At 41.2% G+C, this 23,179-nt stretch overlaps 6 protein-coding genes across 6 annotated transcripts; 4 read left to right on the top strand and 2 right to left on the bottom strand.

Annotated features, from left to right (window-relative positions):
• Positions 1–4,717: 4,717 nt before the first annotated feature.
• FOIG_15262 (uncharacterized protein) lies at positions 4,718–4,987 on the top strand (the record flags this gene model as incomplete). The annotated part of the gene is made up of 1 exon (XM_031216615.1): positions 4,718–4,987. One exon carries the CDS (start codon positions 4,718–4,720, stop codon positions 4,985–4,987), a length of 270 nt encoding a protein of 89 aa, XP_031053599.1.
• An 879-nt stretch (positions 4,988–5,866) lies between these two features.
• FOIG_15263 (uncharacterized protein) lies at positions 5,867–6,590 on the top strand (the record flags this gene model as incomplete). The annotated part of the gene is made up of 2 exons (XM_031216616.1): positions 5,867–6,526; positions 6,576–6,590. The coding sequence occupies 2 exons, from the start codon at positions 5,867–5,869 to the stop codon at positions 6,588–6,590; spliced, it is 675 nt and encodes a 224-aa protein (XP_031053600.1).
• A 2,328-nt stretch (positions 6,591–8,918) lies between these two features.
• On the bottom strand, positions 8,919–11,151 carry FOIG_15264 (uncharacterized protein; the record flags this gene model as incomplete). Its single annotated transcript, XM_031216617.1, has 2 exons — positions 8,919–10,658; positions 10,720–11,151. 2 exons carry the CDS (start codon positions 11,149–11,151, stop codon positions 8,919–8,921), a joined length of 2,172 nt encoding a protein of 723 aa, XP_031053601.1.
• A 269-nt stretch (positions 11,152–11,420) lies between these two features.
• Positions 11,421–13,069, top strand: FOIG_15265 (tubulin beta chain; the record flags this gene model as incomplete). The annotated part of the gene is made up of 7 exons (XM_031216618.1): positions 11,421–11,432; positions 11,498–11,521; positions 11,572–11,597; positions 11,650–11,691; positions 11,740–11,794; positions 11,843–12,633; positions 12,685–13,069. 7 exons carry the CDS (start codon positions 11,421–11,423, stop codon positions 13,067–13,069), a joined length of 1,335 nt encoding a protein of 444 aa, XP_031053602.1.
• A 1,430-nt stretch (positions 13,070–14,499) lies between these two features.
• Positions 14,500–15,486, top strand: FOIG_15266 (oxidoreductase; the record flags this gene model as incomplete). Its single annotated transcript, XM_031216619.1, has 1 exon — positions 14,500–15,486. The coding sequence occupies one exon, from the start codon at positions 14,500–14,502 to the stop codon at positions 15,484–15,486; it is 987 nt and encodes a 328-aa protein (XP_031053603.1).
• Positions 15,487–16,416: 930 nt separating this feature from the next.
• Positions 16,417–17,400, bottom strand: FOIG_15267 (uncharacterized protein; the record flags this gene model as incomplete). The annotated part of the gene is made up of 2 exons (XM_031216620.1): positions 16,417–16,908; positions 16,951–17,400. 2 exons carry the CDS (start codon positions 17,398–17,400, stop codon positions 16,417–16,419), a joined length of 942 nt encoding a protein of 313 aa, XP_031053604.1.
• Positions 17,401–23,179: the final 5,779 nt, after the last annotated feature.

Below are 23,179 nucleotides of genomic sequence, written 5' to 3' on the forward strand. Positions count from 1 at the left end.
TAACCTTCCTTAACTACTACTTCTTAATAATTTGGCTACTACCTATATATTAATATCTATCTAATTAATTACTTATAATACTTCTTATATAGTTATAATCCTTTCTTTCTATAGTTTAGTCTTTTTTAACCTTTAGTATTAACTTAGTATCTTATTTATATCTTAAAGATTATAAAGCTTAGCCCTTAATAATATAACCTTATATATAACTGCCTTTATTACCTTAATAGCTAACTTTAAAGCTTTAATAATAGACTCTAGGGAGCTATTATAATACCTTCTAATTTATCTTTCTAGGTATTTAAATTAAAATTAGGCCTTAATTACTATCCTTAGGGTCTTTAAAGCCTATAGTATTAATAGTTAAGTAGCCTCCCTAGGAGGTATTAGGGTCTATAGCTATATATTAAGCTTTAAGATTATAATTTTTAGGTTAAGAGGAGTAATTCTAGCTCCTTTAAAACCCCCTTATATATTACTTTCTATAAAAGTAGCTTTCTAAGTAATATAAAAGGCTAAGAAGAACTTAATCTTAGAAATATAAGTTATAAAGTATTTAATTAGATACTTTATTTTTTAACTATAAGTATATTTTAGCAGCCTAAAGTATTTAATATTAAGAGGCTAAAGTAATTAAGATATATAAGTAGGTATATAAAGTATAATAATCTTATTCTTCTTATAATATCTCTTAAAATTAGCTAAGTAGTAGCTTTTATAACTATTAAGGATTAGGAGATAATAAGGACTAGTTAATTAATTACTTATAAATTAATTAAAGTACTTTAGCTACTTAAGACCTAGCTTATTATTTATTTACTTATTTTAGCTTATTATAATAACCTAAATACTAAGGAGGTTATATTCTTAGTACTAATTAATAAGATAATATTAGCCTATATTAATAATAAATAATATAATTAATTAACCTTTTATATTAATTGCCTAAATTATAATAATTTATTCCTAGTTTCTAGGCTATATTAATTTAAGTCTTACTTACTTTTTAAAACCTATAATAACTATTCTGGCTATAATAATACTTATTATAAAGCCAGTCTTATTAAAGTTCTAGATATTATTTAATTAGATATTATACTTTATAATTATATTTTATATAAGTCTAAACTAATTATAAGTAATAATTAAATCTTTATATTTAGCTCTCTAATAGTTATATCTTTAAAATAAATATATCTTTAGCTCTAGTTATTATTTTATAAAGTTATAAGCCTAGTGCTTACTAATAGGTAATATATTACAATTAGTAAATAGAGAATTAGCTATTTCTTTAATAAAATATAGTTATAAGGGAAATCCTTATAAATCTAAGTTAAGAATAAATTAGACTATTATCTATTCCTTTAGATTAAATAGTTTCTGCAATTTTAGGATAAAATTATATTATAATTAAATGCCATTCCTTTAGTTACAGAGGGTATTATATCTAACCTTATATATAGTAGTAGTATATTAGAGATATAATTTTAGGTTATTTTAAAGGGCCTAAAGGGCAAGAAGAATTCTAGCTTTATTTAAAGGTTATAATATAATAGGTAGTTAAGAAGTATCTAATCAGATAGAAATAATATAGGATAAGGGATTTTTAGTCGGCATACTTGTCTAGTCGGCATGCTTATTAACCACGTTAGGCTATAATAAAGTTAAATTTATATAAATATTTAGTATTTTATGCCACGGCTTGCCTATATTAGGAAATTATTATCCTACACCCCTATTTATATTACTTACTAAACTTAGAAGTTTTATACCAGCTCTAGATAATAAAGCCATTTCCAATACAATAGCCGAGTTAATACATATCATCATCGAGGCGATTTGCGATACTAGCAATATACCTCCCCGTCAAGCTCAGGGTATAATCTTTAATAACAAGGACTCAGTAGAGCAGGGCCAACCAACGGCCCGCAACATAATGCATGAGTCGAAGACGAATAAGATGTCATGGGCGTTATGGGGTAAGGGAAAGCATACAAAGCAAGTTGAGATATTCGAAAAACTGGTCTAATAACTATATAATCTGGTGCCCCTGAGTATGGGGAATAACCGATGGCCAGCGCAAAATCCAGACGCTGGCCACGTTATACTTACTCGAGGTATGAGCTATATTGCGCTATAAGACAGGCTACATTTAACTAAAAGTAGGAGCTGATCTAAGCCAAGGATGGTATAATAAGATCTATCGCATCTTAGAACAAATTAAGGAGGAGGTTAGAGGTAAGGTAATTCCGCATCTATACTTATTAGCTTTACACTAATGCTATATAGCCAAAGCGCGCCGTTAAGTTCATGCCTGGCTTAGCAGTTGCCCCCCTAATAAGCACTACTATAACTCCCTTTAGAAAAAACTCCTAGGTACCTGCAATTAGATTCTTAACCGCACTATATTTAGCCGCTAGTTAGCCAGAGGATCTATAAACCAAAAACTCCTATAGGTCAATAGGCATACAGGGTTTAGAAAGATAATTCTCAGTGCCTACCTCATTAACCATCTTTCTTCTACCCTAAGTACGCCTATTACCTATTTCTTCTTTTCTTTAGATTATGTAAGCCGAGAAGACCCTTTCTTAGCCCTATGGTCATAGATATTCCAAATTGTATCTTAGAATAATAATATATTTAAACACGCCTGCCAGGGTTAGATCTCTGACGTGGACCTTTTGGCAACTTGTATAACTATTATCACCCTCTTTAAGTAACTCCTCTATGATATTCCTAGATATATTCTTATTGCTAATAGCCTCGATAAATATACCTTAATCGCAAAGTTTCTTTATAATATTATAGAATCTATTGCTAGAACCGAGATATAAGTCCTTCTTATTAGTTATAATAAGCCTATTATCTAGGATATACTTATGGATAGTATGCGGGAAACCTTTGATAAGTATAAGGTAATGGTTAAAGATATTTAATTAGATATTAATACCTATTCTTATGCTATCGTTAATAAAAAGCTTTATAATAAGAGTAATAATATCTAACTGACCCTTTCCGAGGTAATATCTAATTATTATTAAGGTTAATTCCTCTAGCTTAAGATACAAGAGGAGTATCTTAGGGGAGAGATAAATAAGAAATAACTCTAATATACTATTAAGAATATGCCAACTAGCCTTAATTATCTATATAACCATAATTAGACCAAAATCGCCAAATTAGGAGAAGAGGAAAGAGATTAAGCCTTTGCTCTTCTTTGCTGGGCGGTATTTGCCTTATGGCCCCTTACTATCTGCAAGCTTACTAAAGCTGCTCTAATACTTACCTCTAGAGAACTATTATAAGATAATTTCCCTGATGCCATAGATAATAAGTATATTAAAAGCAAGGTAATTAATCTTTATAGCCCTCTATTAGAGGTCAGGAAGGTATCCCCGGGGTCTTCCCTAGGTCAATAAATAGTACACCTGCCTTATTTCTTAGTCTATTAATATCTTCTATATAACCTTCCTACTCTAGGCTAGATATGCCATAAGAACATGTTACAGACTTCTTAAGAGAAGCTGCAGAATACCATGCTTACCAGAGCTTGTCTTTAATATATCTTCCTACTGCAAATTTAGTAAAAGATTCTAGATAACTTTCTTTCCCTTAGTATCTTATTATAAGAATATGCAGCAACAACCTTCTATTAATATATTAACTCTAGGTTAGATAATAATAAGGAACTAATAAAGCTTTTAGTGTAGTTTTTCGGCCGAGATAACCCTATTTAGAATACTTAGAGGGCATTAATTAAGACTAAAACCTAACCCAATGCAAAGACTAAGACGATACCACCAAGCCCACTATATTATGCTATAAGGATAAAGTTAAGGGGGGTGGCAATAAACCTTATTAATAAATAGAGCATAAACGAAACCAGTAGCTTAGGAAGAAGACCGCTTAGCATCGCTTATGCTAATAGGTCCAACGATCTTATTGCTCTACTTCTTTCAAAGGGAGCCGACCTTACTACGACAAACAACGATGGCTGGACGCCACTGAATACAGCCTCGAGTGAAGGTCATTGAGTCTTCGCCTCTTGACACCGCCCGCTGAAATGGATAGACTTGTTTGTACAGCCCTATTTCTGGCCTCTCGAAACAGACAACTCCTGGCCATGCAGTACCTGCTTTCCACTGGACCTTTTGACCCTAATATCAAGAACTACTACGGCTTTATAGCATTATTGGCTGCAGTAGCTAATGGCCACTATAAACTTATAGAACTTCTGATTAGCACTGTTATTAGTAATTAGGTATAGTTCTACGTTGGTTGCAGTCTAGTGTAGTAGGCATCTTATGCAGGTAAACCTGAGATAATTAAGCTATTATTGTGTTATATGGAATTAAGCGAAAGTGCTCCATAGAATAAGCCTATATTAGCAGATATAGCTTTTAATGCTACATCAGGCTGGTGTAATACTTGCACACGAAGTATCTTAAGCAAATCTCTCTATTATTCCTGCCAAAAATGCGTCAACCTCGATCTGTGCGGTGATTAATAAGGTTTACTTGGACTTCGCGACTAGCACGGAGATGGCCAGGCTTCTGGGAAACCTAGGCGAAGTCACTCCCATTTATCTCCCCGCCTACGCAAGGGGTACGCAGACGATACAAGACAGATGCAAGGAATTGATGACCCTGTCGCGGGGCAGGAGTCATCGCGCAGGCTTGTCTTCTAAGCGATCAGCATCCACGCCAACCATAGCAACATGGCCAAGTTTAGCTCCGTAGACGATAATAGCTTTAAAAGACTACTTGGCGAGCTAATTAGATGGGAATCGCAAATCAGGAACTCAGCTGCCACGCAACGAAGACCACCGCTAGAAGAAGCACAGATCGAGAAGCCACCTAACTCATACTTCAATAGCTATGGCTCTGGCGACCAATTTAGCACTCCTGGCGGTACTCAGAACATCAGCAAAGGCAGTGGTAACCAATTCCCTGGGGCTACTTTTTCTGGGACTATGCAATTTGGCTAAGGGATTCGCGAGCGGGATTCTCGAGAGCAGGTGTCTGAAGATATCTGGGCAGAGGCCGATCAAGGAGGCCGCAAACCCAATCCTAGGTATATGCGTAATATGTCAAATTGCCTTGCGATTCCTCGTTTGATTCATTTACTCAAACCTAACTCCATCGGGGACTGTCCAAGCTATGTTGCCAAACGCACAATAACGCCTGCTCGCACTACCTAGACATCAAAGCCCAGCTAGCAACGGATAACATGATGAACTAGTCTTCCACCTTACGGTAGTATGGGGCGTTCCAACGTAGTCCTCCTCAGGTCGGATTGTTGTCAAAAACTCACAGATCCGAAGAAATTAGCCCCAGGGAAGTGGTTGCCACTGCCCGTGCTGTTGTTCATGGTACCGCCAGGAGCGTTGAGCATGTCGCCAGAGCCATAATGGGTGAAAGTATCGCCCGACCCCTCGTTTGATCCAAGTGCGTCCATCCTCCTCTGCAAGTCTTGGGTTCTAGGATCCTCGACGCCGCCTTCTGGCGATTCAGACTTGGCAGTCACAGACTCGGATACTTTGTACGCACCTCCGGCAAGCTGCAGACGGCCAGCCGATAACTTGGCGAGTACACCCGCTCGGCCTTACAGGCTGACCACCAACAGACTTGGCTGAATTCAGCTCCGAGCCTCAGCGAATGATGTGATTACCCGTTTGTCCTAGCACAGAGAGTTTGACCAATAGAGAGGCGAGAGCTACAGCGTGCAGTGTGTCGTACAACAGCAAGGCAAGTGATACTGGCTGTAACCCCCCAAGCCAAAACGGCGTTGACCTTAATCCGTTTCACTTTCTCGTATCCCCCCATTGCGTAGGCGCGCAGAAGGCGTGTTTTTGTGGGCGTGGCTTATGGCGAAGCAAGTCCTAGACCTTGAGCGAGAGGGCATCGAATTAAAGAATATTGAAACCGAAATCTATTCGATCCCTCAAGAGCTGGATGACTTATATCGTGAACTCATCCGAGGTATGGGCTGGGACTCTCTGAAACTTATCCAATGGATCTGCTTTGCCGTGCAACCCTTATCCCTAGATGAATTGCAATGGGCTATACTTATCGATACCGATTGCCTACACAAGTCATTACAAGAATGCAAGAGGTCGAAAGATTATATATCAGACAGGGAAAGAATGAAGAGACGAGTCCAGACGCTCAGCTGCGGTCTTGCTGAGGTCACGTCGGATACGAAGGCTGTCCAGTTCATCCACCAGTCCGTCAAGGACCTTTTCGTCGAGAAGGGCCTATCGGCTCTGAGGGAGTCCGCCAAACCCGACTTTGTAGTCGGAATTACACACCATCGGCTTTCTAGGACCTGCATACGCTACTTGGCGATGGAGGAGATCGGTCGGTCAGCAATTCAAGAGCGCGACATGACATCCGAGTTTCCTTTCCTGCATTACGCCACGACCTCGTGGGTAGCGCACACGAAGCAAAGTGATGCTAGAAGTGTCCCTCAAGATGATCTCCTGGAATATTTCGCAGGGCCATTAAACACGCTTATGGAACGATGGGTGCGTATTTATAGAAGGCTAGAGAAATATTCTAATAACTGTCTGCCAGAAAGGACTAGTCTAGTACACGTTATGTCGAGGTATGGAGTGGCAGGAGCGTTGCAGGCTATTTTGGAAAGGGCAGACCAAGTTGGTATTAATATTGACGCTAAAGATTTGCATGGCCGGACGCCGCTGTCATTGGCCGCCGGGAATGGGCATGAGGCGGTCGTGCGGCTACTCTCCACTCTACCCACCACCCGCTCCTGACCCTGTTTATTAAACCCAGTTATCTTTGGCAGTTAGAACCTCCTGGGAACTGCTTAAGTAACCGTCAATTTAAATGTTGAAAACATTCATTAGCCTCTCACGCCAATGACGACAAGACGAGATTATCACAAGCGGAGCGCCCACCATGTCAGCTATGGCCGACACCGTGTCTCTACTCCGTTTGATCACGAGGCCCCTTGGTGCGACGCCTGTACGCTGAGCATCCACGGAGGTTGCCGCTACTCTTGCAGCATTTGTGATAGGGGGTTCTGCTTGTGCATGGAGTGCTATGCTAGAGGTATCCGATTTTGTGAGAAGGCTCACGTTCTTATGCTTCAATGGGCGCAATACGCAATACCGATCCCACGGAGAATGGATATGCTGTCTGATAAAGTTGGAGGGGGCGGGTGAAAATGAGGCGTTAGCTCAGGGCGTGCCGCATTGGCACCACCTAGGAATTTTCATACAAATAAGGGCCTCGTGTCTTTCCAACACCTTCTGCCACTGCCACGGGCCGGCTGGACAAATATAGCAATTGAAGTCAGTTTAATTAATCAGATACTGAGAAAAGTGCGCCGCATTCTTGTCTATTGGTGGTGTGCAAGGGCTAGTTAGCTCCGATATAACTACACTGGATGTGATGAACTGATATTTCACATGAGTGTGCCTTGATGCGAGCGAGTTGATCTGAATGATGGTGGGAAGGCTGCAGCCAACAGAGTTTCTTAGCCGTAATACGAGAGCCTTACAGCCTGGAAAGACGCCAAGCACCAGCCTGTACAGCCATACTATCAGGCTCTGGACGCCTAACAACCTGCCTCGTGCATGTGTAATTGAGTAAAATATAGCACGGGACTATCCTAATCAGCTCAAGTTTAATACACCAACGATACATCGCTATGGAGCCTGCCGGACTCGCTATTGGGATTGCCGGCCTCGCCGGGCTCTTCAACTCCTGTCTAGAAGCAGTCTTGGGCAAAGAGCCGGGCTCAGTACGTTCAATCAGTTTGAAGTCTCTTGTGAGCAAGGTCCTCTCAAATTCATCCTCTTCAGCTTCTTTTCCCGAATTATAGCTCTTCGGGGGAGTCAGGGTCAGAATCGGAGGCTGGCTTCGGTAATTGAAGTCGGAGAAGAAATCGTACCACCTCAGCGCACCACCCGGTCAGGGAGGCTGGTAAAAAGGCCTAAAAAACAACAGATACATCAATTGTAAGCTTATACTAAGCAACCATTTGCAAATAACTTTTATTCTGGTTAAGCTGCGTGTAAATGAAAGTGTTGAGTTTTGGTGGGGGAATTTTTTTTTTGCTTGTCGAAAGGGTGGTGGCGTATGGTAGTAAGAGCCCGAATCATAGTCGCCATAACGAGCAGACGTCTCATGGTACGCACGATTGCCGAGAGCTTCAAAACCATCACTACATTCTCACATTAGCTCTACCGCCATTCTCAACGCCACGTTGCACTTACTGGAAATCCTGACTAGGTGTGGAATCGTGAGGATAATATCCCTCTTGTACATAGGAGGTGTCTTGGTCGAAACGGTCAGCACCGTCTCGTCGGGCGTAATGATCGTTGTAATGCTCCTCATACGGATTATCATATGCATGTGAGGATCCAGACATGGTAAAGATCAATGGAGGTTTGTGTGTGTGTGAACGGGACGCATGTGTTGAAGGGCGGTAGAGGAGGGTTGATTGGTATGGAAGGATTCCCATACACGCACATCTCAGTGCAGTTGATGCGCTGTTAGTCCCTCTTGACTCAATAAGTCAAAAACGAGACTTTTGTTGACTTCCCTCCTCGTGAGCATCATCTCGTTCAAGTGTTTTGGGTGGGAGGGCCGCTAGACCGAGACCGAGACCCCGTGAGACCGAGCGAAGGCACTTCCCTTTTGGTAATCCAGCAGCTCAGAGAGAGAATTCTAACAATAACCAGTCCGGAATTCTCGGAAGCTTATCTGTTCTTCACACGCTATTGGCACAGAGAGGGTTAAAAGCCGCGCAAGCAGACTGCTCGGACCGCCTGCATTGCGCGTTTCTTCAGGCCAGTGTACGTGCACGGTACGATCTTTAGGGGCTGGTTAATCGTAAAAGTTATGTTTTCTTTTTAGAGTTATTCGTGTTGTAATATCAATAGCTAAGTATTAAGCTAGGTCAAAATGAGCCAGATCAATACCTTGAAAGAGATTATCTGGTCCATGTAGCCACACTTCCATACTTTCCTCGCAAATCGGGTGGAATGGTTCTGCAAAGCTGTTGCTCGGGTCTGCAGCTTCATGTTGATTCTTTACTTCGTGTGGTTCGGCGATCTGGGCCATTGGTTCTTCGGGGGCAATGAATTCGCTCAGCATAACCAGGTTGGTGCGGTCCTCCTTCGATGATGTTCTCAATGTGTCGCCACTAGATCCTTCCGGTGATCCATCGTGTCTTGCAATAATGTCACACGAGATGTGCACCGTCCCGATGTTTGGAATGTTGAGTTGCAACCTATGCCCGTCCATGGAGTGTCTCTTATGGGTGTGTTTCTGGGTCTCCCCTGTAGGCCCATGCTTGCTGAATGCTTGGTTTTCAACCTCCAATAAATTCCGGATCACGTCAGCGCTTCTCTTGGAGAGAATATCCTGAGAGCATTTATTAAAGTCATCCATATACTCCATCGCCTGCTCGATGAGAGCGCGGTCACTAGGCCGCTGATAAGCCAGGCTCTCCCCTTTATTGTTCTGGTGACTGTCGATATGCGCCAGCAGAAGGGTCATCGATGCTATGAGAGCAAAAAAGTCAATGGCTCGGCAGTAAAAGGCGACGCTTTGGATGCTGCGAAAGCTAATGAACCGCACCATCACCTCGCGACTGGAGTTCACGCAGGTCGTCATGCTATCCCTCTGCTTGGAGCTGGCAGTCGGACGAAGCATGTAGGGTAGGTGAAGCTGGATAATTAGGAAGTGATGAAATAGCTGGTTTGTCAGCCTTATCGTCTCTGCAAAGCCCTGAGCATCGTCCGAGATTCCAGCCAAGTTCGGCATCAACCACCATCGCGGTGGCATCGACTGCGCTGCTCGTTGTATTTTTTGGTCAATGTTTCTCGTCTCTTGATCATAATTTGTCTCCATGTCGTTCCGTTGGAGCAGCTTTGAGGCAATGACGCAGTGCATGCGCTCTAGGCGGCCAACAGGATGTTCTTCCACCAGCAATGCTGCCTCGTCGCCCATTGTGCAGTCTGTGCTAGCCTGCGGAAGGCCAAGCAGCAAACAGAGGAGTCTTTCCGTGTACAGGATTCGAAACCAAAAGAACCTGGTGTCAAGATTGTTGTGGGGATCGAGGGCTTTTACCGAATGTTGACGTCGATGAAGACCCATCAGCTGTGCGTCAGCTACCAGTCGGCGAAAGACAAGCCAGGAGTGCTGCAGATGACCACCGTTGGCGAGCAGAACAGCTTCAAGCATGAGGCATTCCAGCTCTTCGACAAAGACAGCAGGGCATGTCCTGGTCCCAACATATGCAGCTGCTTTCATGAGTTGCTGGACAAGTGTCGCTGGCGGTGCTGACAGTTGACACGATAGTCTTTGAGACTTTGGTTGAAGACTCTGAATATTGGTTGCCAACATCAACATCCTTTTGGCCTTGAGAATTGGGTGCACTTCTGGGCAATGAAGATCCGGGACTTCCATGCGGAAGTTGTAGAGCTGGAGCTGGCTGTAAGGCAAGATCATGATATTCATAAAGTATCCGGATGTACGTCCCATTGACTGGCTGACGCCAGCAACGTCTCTGGGTGTTGGGAGGGCCCCGGGGGAGGTCACTTTGGCTGGTTGCCCAGAGTCATTGATGGGTTTGGTAGCCGGAACATCAAGACCTGAATGCGGTGGCAGCGTACTGATACTTTTCTGTAAGGATTTATTCGCTGTAAATCAGTTCCCTTTGATGAGATATCGGATATTGGCGTACCTGAGCCGTAATATGTGCGGCGGCATGCCGAACTCTGTCGGGGGTCTCAAGTTCTCCATCAAGCCTTTCAGCCCCGGGCTCGGATTCACTCTCTGGCTTCCAATCATCGACCACATCAGGACTGGGCTCAGCCATGGCCTCTTCTCTCACTATCTGTACCACCATCTTTCCTATCTTTGCAAAGTGTTCCCGCCTCCGTTCGCTGGACTGACGGGCCTGCGATGTCTCCTCGGGATACTCCTGGCTCACGCAAGTCGAGCCCCGGCGGCTGCAGCTAATGCATACTATGTCAGATGCATTCTCAAACGTGCAGCGGGCTTTGCGCCGCTTGCACTCCCAGCAGCTGCGGGTGCCTTTTCGGATGTTCCGACGCTTGGGTGGTGGCGCATAGGTCGAAGGGGGGGTGTGGCTCTTGCCCGCAGTGGCAGACATGACGGCAGTGACTGGGAAGGTCAAGTCTGTCTCCGATGGTTTCCGATCGCGGCGGATGAGGTTGTGCCTGAGGGAAAGGGGGGAGAAGAGTTGGTGATGGTCATGTTGAGTCTTCCGCCGCCGTCGGCGGAGATTTGAAAAGTGGGCCGATAGTTAATCCGCCATATCCGGAGGTGATCAAGACTTGTCTACAATAAAAGCTACAGTCTGGCCAACTCTCAGGTATCTTGCGCTCTTTACCAGTGCTTCATAGCTTGTGAGCGGCGACGATGCGTGAGATCGTGAGTTTCTCAATCTTCTAGGGCTTAGGTTCTAGCTGCCATGATCATTCTACTAACAATCCAAGATTCATCTACAGACAGGCCAATGCGTAGGTTCCATAAACACAGCAACTACGCTACAATTTGCTAACTTTTACAGGGCAGCCAAGTCGGATCTGCCTTTTGGTATTATTTGTCTGGCTTATTCAAGCTGTATGGCCAAGCTGACTCGATACAGGCAAACCCTTCATAACGAGCACGGTCTTGACAGCGACGGTGTGTAAGTGTACCCCGAAAGACGGCTCTACTATGTTGTTGACTCTGGAAGGTTTCGTGGTACAACCGACGTACAGTCCGACCGTTTGCCAGTCTACTTTAGCGAAGTAAGTGATCTTTTCCCAGATGATTCTCCCCTAACATCCCTCCCCCAGGCAGCCGGTCGTAAATACGTCCCCCGTGCAGTCCTCGTCGACCTGGAACCGGGTACTATGGACGCAATCCGTGCCGGGCCCAACGGCAAGCTATTCCGTCCTGATAACTTCATCTTTGGCCAGTCCGGGGCCGGAAACAATTGGGCAAAGGGCCACTATACCGAAGGAGCCGAACTCATTGACCAAGTCCTCGAGGTCGTACGCCGTGAGACTGAAGACTGCGACTGTCTGCAGGGATTTCAGATCACGCACTCCCTCGGCGGCGGGACGGGAGCCGGGATGGGCACTCTTTTGATATCTAAAGTGCGCGAGGAATTTCCAGATAGGATGATGGCAACATTTTCTATCTTGCCCTCGCCGCGGGTCTCCGAGGTGGTTGTGGAACCGTATAACGCTACCTTGTCTCTCCATCAGCTCGTTGAGAACTCAGATGAGACATTCTGCATTGATAACGAGGCTCTTTACGACATCTGCAAGAGGACACTTAAGCTCAGTGATCCGAGCTATGGGGATCTAAACCACTTGATCTCAGCGGTCATGTCGGGCCTCACGACCTGCCTTCGGTTCCCAGGCCAGTTGAACTCGGATTTGCGGAAGCTGGCCGTGAATATGGTCCCTTTTCCTCGCCTCCACTTCTTCACAGTGGGATTTGCTCCCCTCACGAGTCTTAGTAGCCGGTCATTCAGAGCCATCACCATCCCAGAGCTCACGCAACAACTCTTTGACCCAAAAAACGCCATGTCTGCATCGGACTATCGGAACGGCCGCTTCCTAACTTGCTCGGCTATTTTGTAAGTAAACACACCTCGAAGAACCCTTGTTTATGCTGACATAGTCATAAGCCGTGGTAAGGTCGGTATGAAGGAAGTCGAAGATCAAATCGGACAGATCCAAAACAGAAATTCGTCGTATTTCGTTGAGTGGATCCCGAATAACATCCAAACGGCCCTTTGCTCTGTTCCGCCGTCCGGGCTGAACCTCTCTTCGACGTTTGTCGGCAACTCGACGGCTATACAAGAGCTTTTCAAGCGCATCGGGAGCCAGTTTGCACTCATGTTTAGGAGAAAGGCGTTCCTTCATTGGTATACAGGGGAGGGGATGGACGAGATGGAATTCACTGAGGCTGAATCCAATATGAATGACCTGATTTCAGAATATCAGCAGTATCAGGAGGCCGAGGTGGGGGATGAAGAGTATGATGAAGAGGAGGAAATCTTTGAGGAATAATGGTGGGTTCAGGACACACCATACCTTGAACTGACGTCTTGCATTCGAACTAGCAGATATTTACTAGCTTAGGCTCCCCGGCACTTTCAATGAGGAATCTATCCAGGATCTATGCTTGTCAATGAGCTCTTAGGAAAGCCGCTCGCCACGGATCTTGAACCAGTCACAAGTTGCCAAGATGGTTGCTCTGGATAGAAATAGAAGCGCAAGGAAGATCTCGATTCATTAAGATAAGAGTAAAGGAGCCAGGGTCCCTTTCAGCAAAAATACCAATAGACCTTCTTCCATAACGGCCATGCCATCCGAGCCTCCCGTTCTTGGTCGCTCAATCGAGGCTCCAGGGGATGGTACATACGGCGTACTTGACGGGCATCTTGCTGATGACAGGCTTATATTTCATTGATGTCTCAAAGGTGTTTGAGCCCATGCTGGCGAAGTTTGTGCCCTGACCAACTTTATATCAATGACTTCTCCAGCACTTCCGCAGGGACAGAAGTCGCCTTTCAGCAACATGGCTGGGCTTTGCTCCAAGCCAGTTCTTACAAGGTGGGCCAGCGGCTCGGCCCACGGAGGTAAGAGCTAATAACTCAGATAGAAAACTCAAAAAACTCTTGGATTTACTTTATACGTTAAAAAGGAGACTATATGGTCCGGGGCAGAAACTGGTGGCCTTTCATGCGCCACTTCTGACGTGTTCCTTTGTTGTACCTGTATGATATGGTCGTCGAGAATTAGGAAAGGCTATCTGATAATCCCCGCATTCTGCTAAAGTCGGCCCTTTTCTCTGGGCTGCTCGTCGCTAGTATTTGCAAATATCGATGCTACCGGTGTTGCCGAAGCAGCTTAATACACTCGCTATCAAATCGCCTCGTCAATTTAATGCAGTACTAATACGACCATTAGCGGTCGTGGCCTGGCCGCCCCGATTGGCCGAAAAATGCGGACTTGAAGCTAATGCAAGCGGCTTATCCTGTGGAGTTCTCAAGGGTCCCCGCCAGGCCGGTGTCCACCTCCAGCTATCCCGGCAACCGAAAAGGTTTGCTCTACTTTGTCCATTCGGCACTTGCAAGAGCCCTCCTCGTGTTCGGCCCAAGAGCAAAGGACCGCTAGAAGAACCCATGTGCTTGGCTCTCAAGATGCTGCAGCTGGCTGAGGCGCTAGTGGCCTAGAGAAAGCGCTTAGAGTTAATTAGCTCCCAATCAATCCGAGTTGCGTCAGTGGCTTTCTTCGGAGCCCGAGAGAAGAGAGGCACAGTTGGACAACGTGACGGTGATGTAACTACCTGGCCAGCAATTTTCTAGAGCAAGAGTCATATATATACGGCGCTGAGGCCATTCTCATAGAGCCACATCTCTCTCACTTACTCATTGTCAATCCGCCCGCGTGCCCCCCTTGACATACTTCTTTTCATCAATCTCACATCCACTACCATGGCCGATCGTTACGCCCAAGTTCATGAACGCCCCAACGGCCCAGGGGACAGTCGCCCGACTGGGACCCAGATCATCCAAGATGAGGATTTGGTTGGGAAGCTATCCGGGAAAGTCGCCTTCATCACTGGCTGCTCCTCTGGGATTGGTATCGAAACCGCAAAAGCCCTCCACCTGGCAGGGATGACTTTGTATCTGACCGCTCGGAACCTTGCCAAGGTGAGGACTGCTCTGGGGGACCTGATCGACAGTGACCGGGTTCATCTCCTTGAGCTCGATCTCGAGTCCCTTGGAAGCGTGCGATCTTGCGCGGCCGAGTTCCTTTCCAAGAGCCAGACCCTCAACATTTTGATCTGCAATGCCGGCGTGATGACCCCGCCCGAGGGTCGAACCAAGGACGGATTTGAGATCCAGTTTGGAACCAACCACCTCGCCCATTTCCTTTTGTTCAACCTCCTTCGGCCTGCTCTACTGGCTGGGACCACCCCTTCATTCGCCTCCCGAGTTGTGATCCTTTCCTCAGTCGCTCATCGGTTTGCTGAGGTCAACTTCGAGGACGTCAACTTCGATCGCGGATATGACGCAATGGCTGCATACGGAGCCAGCAAAACTGCCAATCTTTGGACCGCCAACGAGATCGAGCGACGATACGGTCCGCAAGGTGTCCACGCATGGAGCGTTCAGCCAGGTGCTGTCCTCACTAATCTGATGCAGCATATGTCTGATGCGGAGAAGGGGGCGCTTGATGGAGACCCGTATATTGCCTCCATCTTCAAGAACCCCGACCAAGGGGCTGCCACCACCGTGTGGGGGGCTACCGCGAAAGCTTTGGAAGGAAAGGGCGGTAGTTATCTCGAAAACTGCCAAATTGCGAAGGAATGGGATGCTTCGTCAGGTCTATATGCGCCCGGTTATGGTTCTAATGCCTACGATGTGGAAAAGGCTGGCAAGCTATGGGCGGAGTCATTGAAATGGACAGGGCTGTAAGGAATAGCAGATAGGCGCATATTGAGAGCGACACCTTTCCGTCCTGAATTTTTTTCCATTCCCTCATTGATCGCTAGAAGTACAGAAAGCCGATCTCTCCTGAACGTCCTCACACTCGAATTAGAGGAGAATGACCAGAGCCACATTATGCCTCCCTTCGTTGAGGTCCGGGCTTCGCTTAGTCAAGTATTCAGATCACGTTTAATGGCTGGGACAATAGTGACTCTGGCTAGGCTCATCAGATAACTGCACAAGGAGGAAACGGCGCGATTGAGTCGGCAGCGGATCTCATGAATGCCCTCACAGGTAATCTCGATCAGTTCCGAGAAGGAATTGCCACGGAGCCCATCAGAAAGAACTGGCTGAGGTTCACACATCTCAATTCCGACGCGCCGTGAGCACGATGAGACAGGGGCAACGAGCCAGCTCCATGGTTTAAATAGGCGGCCTTCGTTAAATTGTTTCACTCGTTACGTCGTGCCATGGATCAGAGATGGCCCTTTTCTTACCGGCATGTTAAATCCTCTCTAAGCGAGCCCCGGGTCGACAGCCTTCCTATACAGAGCAGCCACTTGCGTCTCCCTTCAAGGACGAGCTGCCATGATACTCGCTGTTGGCGGCAAGGGCCATCCGACCGATCCCACAATGACAACAGACGTCGGGCTTGCTGGTCCTCGGTGCCCACCAGAACACCTCCAACCAACGGGGTTTGGAGGAGTACCCTTGCACTGTCGACAATGTTCAACCGTCCTACGTGAAAGGTCCCCATGCCAACGTAAATATATTTCCATGTTTCTATGTAGAAATAGCGTTTTTCTAAACTGGATGCGCCAAGATAATCTTCTCAAACCTGACATTGCCTGCCGCGGATCTTTCCATTGCCTCGATGCCTGCTGTCCCCCCCTGAACCATAGTCAGATTTGGAAAACTCTAATGTGCTCCATGGTCTTGCATGAGCCATTCCATTGCCTTCCTGACTCGGAAGGGAGCCTGTGGGTCCTGCGGGCAACCGATGAAATCCAAGGCATCATACGGCCTCCAGCACATGGCATGTTTGTAAGATGGATCTTTGACGATAGGTAACACGGCTGTCAGTTTGAGATTATCTGGCTGGTCTTCGTCAGAGCAATAGCTCTTTGCTAAGGCTGGTGTACTCTCTTTGAATGGAGGCTGCTCGTTTGGATCCAAAGAATCCGCGCTGCCTACTACCGCATTAAATATAACCCTCAGCTTCATGCCAGTTTCTTCAACAGCAGAGCGGATGTCTGTGATGATTGTCGGACTCTTGTAGTCGAAATACTGGGTCGCGCCGATGTCGCATAGGGCCTGATGATTCTGTGGCGATGCTGTAGCCAAAATTGGCCCAAAGCCAGCAGCCTTAGCTATCTGGATGGCTGCAACTCCAACACCACTGGCACCGCCCTAGATCAGAATTGGTTGGCCCGTTGGATCAGAGCTATCGACCCTAGCACACGGAAGGCCGAATTTGAGACAATTGAGGATACCGTTAAGGACGGTTTGTGCAACTAGGACCATTACTGCGGCTTTCTTGAGCCCCATATCCTCTGGTATTTTGAAAAATGCCTGGGCTTCTGTAATGGCGTAGTCTTGATATGCTCCGAGAGATGCAGGTCTTTGGTGTTGCGGCCGATTTATGCCAAAAATAGCGTCGCCAAGCTGGAAAGGAGAGTCTGGACCAACTGCGATAGCGATGCCGGAAAATTCGTAGCCGGCGATGAACGAATGAAGGCCCATCAGGAAATGCTTCTTGTCCGCCGGGTTGATACCGGAATACTTGACGCCCACAAGTGTGTCAGATCCAGTTGGGGTGTAAGTCTCTGAAAGCCGTCGTTGTGAGAGATTGCCATCGTCGCCAAGCCAGATGGCAGTTCCAGGCGCTTGGCTCATTGTCATTTTAATGAATGTGAAAACACTTGGGATGTTGTTGTTTGACTTTGATTAAAGTGATGTGTGCTCGACTTGGCTTGGCTGTGGAGATTGGTGTTGTGAGAAAACCACAGCCAAATAGATCCGCAATATGTCACTTACGATTCTGGAAATTACCATGCTCATTCGATGATTGCTAATTAAATTGTATTTGTCATTCCGCCTAATCTTAGGTATGGCACTTGATTGTCTGCTAACGGGGAGCGGATAGCCCAAAGAGCTTTGGACCTGGATGGGCCCATTCCGTCCCTTCGGAACCTGCGGGGTCCGACCACCTGCAAAGGCCGTCTACTTCTCCAGATTTTGATAACTCTAGGTATCCCATTTAGAAAGAGTTTTGTAGCCCCTGCTAAGCTCCACCTTTCATACTGCGTGATGTTTATTCCCCCAATGGTGCTGTCTCGGAACGACAAGATAGCCACGTTAAACCGCCGCGCCCCCCTCCGGCATTGTTAGCGCGTAAGCCAGATACAGAATATGTTACACACCAACGCAAGTGGCTTACGTGCTAATTAAGATAGGGCCCCAGACCACCCAGCGCTGAGTCCCAAGTCAAAGTGAGAGTCGTGGAGTAAGTAAGGTGGCAGCCACACTCTTGTCCCATGACGGGCGTTATTTAATCCTCGAATACCGCCGCAGGTCAACTCTTTTCCCTCTCCAATAGTTAGTCCCCTCTATGATCTCCGTGCATCCTCGTCCGTGCAGCTGCCGTGGCCGACGGGAACGCGCCCTCGGTTTCCTCTTCTCGTACGCGGCGCTCATAGCACATGAGAGCGATTTCCACTTTACCAAGGAAGCGCACCTAATTCCCGAAGAAGTACAATGGTTACTGAGGCCCTCCAATATAACGCAGCCTTCTAATCGGCGTTGTATGGTTTTACTGTTTTTTCCATCGTGGGACTGCTGGCCGCCGCGTATCTAGTTATAGTTATGTTTTACTACTTGTTCATTGGTAATTGGGTTGCTACACAACGATACAGTAAGAAAAGGCTGGAACGAATCAACAGTGGATAGAATTGTATAGCTTGGCTCCACGCTTATAGATGCTGTTCGTTGAAACTCATATAATAGAAAGCCCCTGCGTTTAATTAATCAGAAAAATGCGCCGCATTCTTATTTATGGCATACGCTTATTATATATGTTATATAATAATAAAAGAGTTTCTGTCTTTCCTGAAAGCCAAACCTATTCTACTAAATGCCTCTTCGACGATGCCCTCTAATTTCCCTACTAATTTAACTCATAACCCTCTCTGTGATATACTCGCGCTGGCTTATCCTCCTCTTGATATAGTTCTATGGACTGTTTCAGCATGGTTTTGCAAGTGCATCTTATGGTCCAACGTCTTATGACATAGGCGGCAATAGAGCTTTTCGTTTGGTTAAAGATTAGAGAGATGGTATCGTTTAAAGTGCCTACTTAAGTCCCCCGATAAGTAGAAAGGTTTAATTAACCTATAGACAGCTAGATCAGAAGGTCCTAAAGTGGTGGCCTAACTAATACAGAGAAAGCACCTCCGACTTTACTTTATCTAGCTTTTAGTAAAGACTAAAGTTATTATATTACCTAAAGTAATACTTATAATATCCTTAGTGGTTTTATTATATAGATTAGATACATCTTTCTTTATAGTAATTACTTTAGATCTAATTATAGGAGGCAGGGGTAATTCTTAGATAGAATAATAAGATATAATACTAAGAATTATATTATTATAGTAATAATATTTAAATTCTATTATATTAGTTACTAGGGCTATTAAGGCTTTATATAGGCATTTTTAGGTAAGATAATTATTTTTATCTAATAGTAAGATTAATAGCTCTTTAAATATCTTACTAGCTAGTTATTATTTAATATTAGTTATAGCCTATTCCTAGGATTATATTTTTCTAACTTAGTTTTTATGTTTTTTACATAGGCGCGCCTTCTTACTTTAAATATCCTTAGAAATCTTCTTTAAATATATATAAACCTTATTAGACTTATTACCTTTAGAAAAAAGGTATTCTTATTAATAAAAGAGATCTTAGATTATAGGATTATTATTAATAGTTATAGACTACTTAGTAATAAGATAAATAGGCTATTACTTACTGGCTAAGTACCTAATACTATAGGCTTAATATATTAGTACTTTTTACTGCTCTTTATGGCTTATAATAGCTATAGTATTTATAGGGATAATATAACCGAGGTAATACTTCTTAAAGTCCTAGAGTTAATATATTAAAGTATAAGGTTATAAAGCCTATTACTAATATTTATTATATTATATTACTTATTAGTTAATTTATCTTTATATATAATATATATATATATATATAATATTAGTTAAATTTATTACTTATATTATATAAAAATATATATAAGATTATAATAATATTAAACCTAGCTAATTTACTAAGCTTTTTTATTTAATTAGAAATTATATTATATATAATTTATTTATTTATAAATAATATATATATATTTATACCTATTTTAATAGCCCTATAAAAGATAAATATATTATTTATACTTTCCTTAAGTAGTAAGGGTAACTTATACTTATTAAGCTAGATCTTAAGCTTACTTAAATACTTAGGAGAAGTAAGAGTTAAAGTATTAAAAGCCTTATAATAAAATAAAAGACCTAGAAGAAGGATATATAAACTAAGTAGTAAGCTTAAGTTAAAAATAATCTTAGGAAGAGTTAAGATATTATTATATAAGTTAGGCTTAGTAGCTAAAAGCATTAGATTATATTACTTATATTTCTTTTTCTCTAAGAAAAGTCTTTATAAAGTAAAGCCTAAAATAAATAAGAATATAATATAGGCTACTTTTAAGTTTATAAGTTAGCCTTAAAAGGTATATCTAAGTATCTCTAAAGTCTAATATAATTTTAAATATTTATTACCCCTTAGCAGGTAAAGCTTTATTAGGTTAATATTATTATAGTTAGCTGCCTTAATTATAGCCTAAGCCTAGCTATATATTACCTAGCTAGAGAGCCAAGCCTTACTTACTCTTTAGCTAGCCTTAATCTTCTTCCTTTAACCCACTTTAAAGGTCTTTTACTAACCCTTATAAATACTACACTTAAATTATCTATTATACCTTAATAAGTAATCTAATCTAACTTCTTATACCTTCTAATTATAACTGCTAATAGTATTATAGCTGCCTTATTATAATACTTTAAAAAAGACTATAGCCACCTAGGCCTAATAAGCCCTACCTAATAGAAGATTATAATATAATTTAAATAATTAAAAAAACTTTCTTAAGTATTAAGTAAGGTAATTATAATAAGCTTTATATAATAGCTATTAAAATTATAATAGCCTAAATAATTAAAGATAATATTAGCTATATTAGGCTAGCCCTTTTTAGCTATAAGGTCCTCTGGCTTATATAATTATATCTTTATATCCCTTAGATTAATAAGGCCTTTTTTAATACTAAGATATAAAGCCTTAAGACTCTTAGATAGGTATTAAATAAAAGGCACTTATAAAGAAGGCAGAATAAGTTCCTAGAGAAACTTTATAATAACTTATATAATAAGTGGCTTTATAATATCAGGAAGTAGGTAATAAAGGTATTGCTTTTATTAAAAGAGATTAGCAACCTATAATAGGCTAATTATAGTCTTAAACCATAATATAAGAGTATTATAACCCCTGCGGTTATGTTATATATACCTTACTCTTTCTAGATTATTATTAGAAGGTTTAAGATAATTATACTTTTAATTATAATTACTTATAAAGGATTATACTTTAGATTATAATCCCTCTTTAGGATTATAGCTTTAATTATAATTACTAAAAAGATTACTTTAATATATAAATTATATTTATTTATATTTTTATAGATCTTAGCTTACTAGCTATTAATAAAACTTCTTTATATTAATTAAGCCTAATATATATTAAATCTATTATTAAGAGATATAATGCTTTAATAAGCTTAGTTATATACCTTATATAATCTGCTAATAATAAACCTAAGTATAGCTTAGTTTAATATAATTAGATTTAATTATTATATATTAATAGCTCTTATTTAGATTATATTATATAATACTAAGTAATATAAATATAATAGCTGCCTATATTAATCCTACCTAGCAGTATATTATATCTAATATTAACCTAGTACTTATTAATAATAATTAGGATATAAATAATAATTCTAAGAGTAGTATTAACTTTAATATTACCTAGCTTTACTAGTAGATAATTAATATAATAATTAAAATAAATAACCTTAAATAGGCCCTTATTAAAGCTGCTATACTCTAGGCCTAGTAGGCTATTAACTACTAAAATATAATTTAGGAAATATATTATCTTATTACTATTACTATAAGTAGAAAGAAGGCAGGAGAAATCCTTAAACCTAATATACCTAAACTATTTAATAGAAACCTAATAAAACTAATTATATTCCTTACTTAATACTAAGCCTTTATAAGCTACTTTTTAAACTAGTTTAATAAAGATAATAATAGAGTTATATATGCCTTAGGATAACTTAAAGATAATATAGCCTAGTAGTTTTAACTTATATTAGAAGATATAATTATTAAATTAAAATATAAACTATTATTATAAACTTTTTAAATTTATAAAAGTTATATAGTATTTAAAAAAGCCTTATAATAAGCCTATTAATTAGTTAATAAGAAAAGCTAAGTAGAATAAAAAATTAAAATACTTTAATAAACTAAGTTAGCCTTAAAGTATAAAACTAAGTTCTTTTAACTAGCTATTAAGTTAGGATAAAACTAGGAATTATTAATATTATTCTTTCTTAATAGACTTAAGGAAATAGTCTAAGTAGAACTTTATAAGGAAATAAGACCTAAGATACTAGTTAATTATATAAGATAAGTTATTAAAATTAATAATATATAATTTTAATAGAGAATTTATTATAATTAAAATAACTAAGGATAATAAGGAAATAAACCCTATTATAATACTAACTAAGAAAGGAAATAAAATAATAATACTTCTTATAGTATTAACTTTAGATTAATAACTATTAGAATAACTAAGAAAGATAAGTTTAAAATTACTTATTAAAATTATAATAAGAAAGGATATTATAATTTAAAATATAAAAACCCTATTAAAATTAACTAGAAATATAAACTAGATCCTAAAAGTAGGAGAATTAATATAATTAAGAAGAATAATAAACCTTAAATAGTAATTAAAACTATTAATATAACTAAAATAAGATATAACCTATTAAGACCAGATTTCTTTATTATAATAAATAACCTATTTCTTAGTAAGGAAGAAACCCTTAAAAAATACTACTTAAAGTTAAAACTAGAATAATAACCTATTCTAGGATATTTTACTCTAATAATAAAAGTCTTATATTTATAAAGTAAAAAAAAAATAAAAAAATAAAAGAAAAATATAAAAAGAAATATTAGTATTAAGCTAAAAAGGATAAAATAATTAAACTTAAATAAGTATTAATACCTAAGCTAAAAATATAACCTATTAAAGGAAGAATTATTACTATAATTAAAAAGGGAAAAGAAGTTAACCTTAACCTAAATAATAAACCTAGTATTAAGAAAAATAACTAAAAACCCTATTTAATAGTAAATAAAATCCCTATTAGAATTACCTTAAAATAATTAAACTAATATATTAATAATTTAAATTACTTAAATACTTATTAAGTATAAAGAGAATCTAATATTAAATATATTAAATATAAAGAAAATTAAAT

Source organism: Fusarium odoratissimum, assembly GCF_000260195.1.
Source record: "Fusarium odoratissimum NRRL 54006 unplaced genomic scaffold supercont1.50, whole genome shotgun sequence".
Classification (NCBI taxonomy): domain Eukaryota; kingdom Fungi; phylum Ascomycota; class Sordariomycetes; order Hypocreales; family Nectriaceae; genus Fusarium; species Fusarium odoratissimum.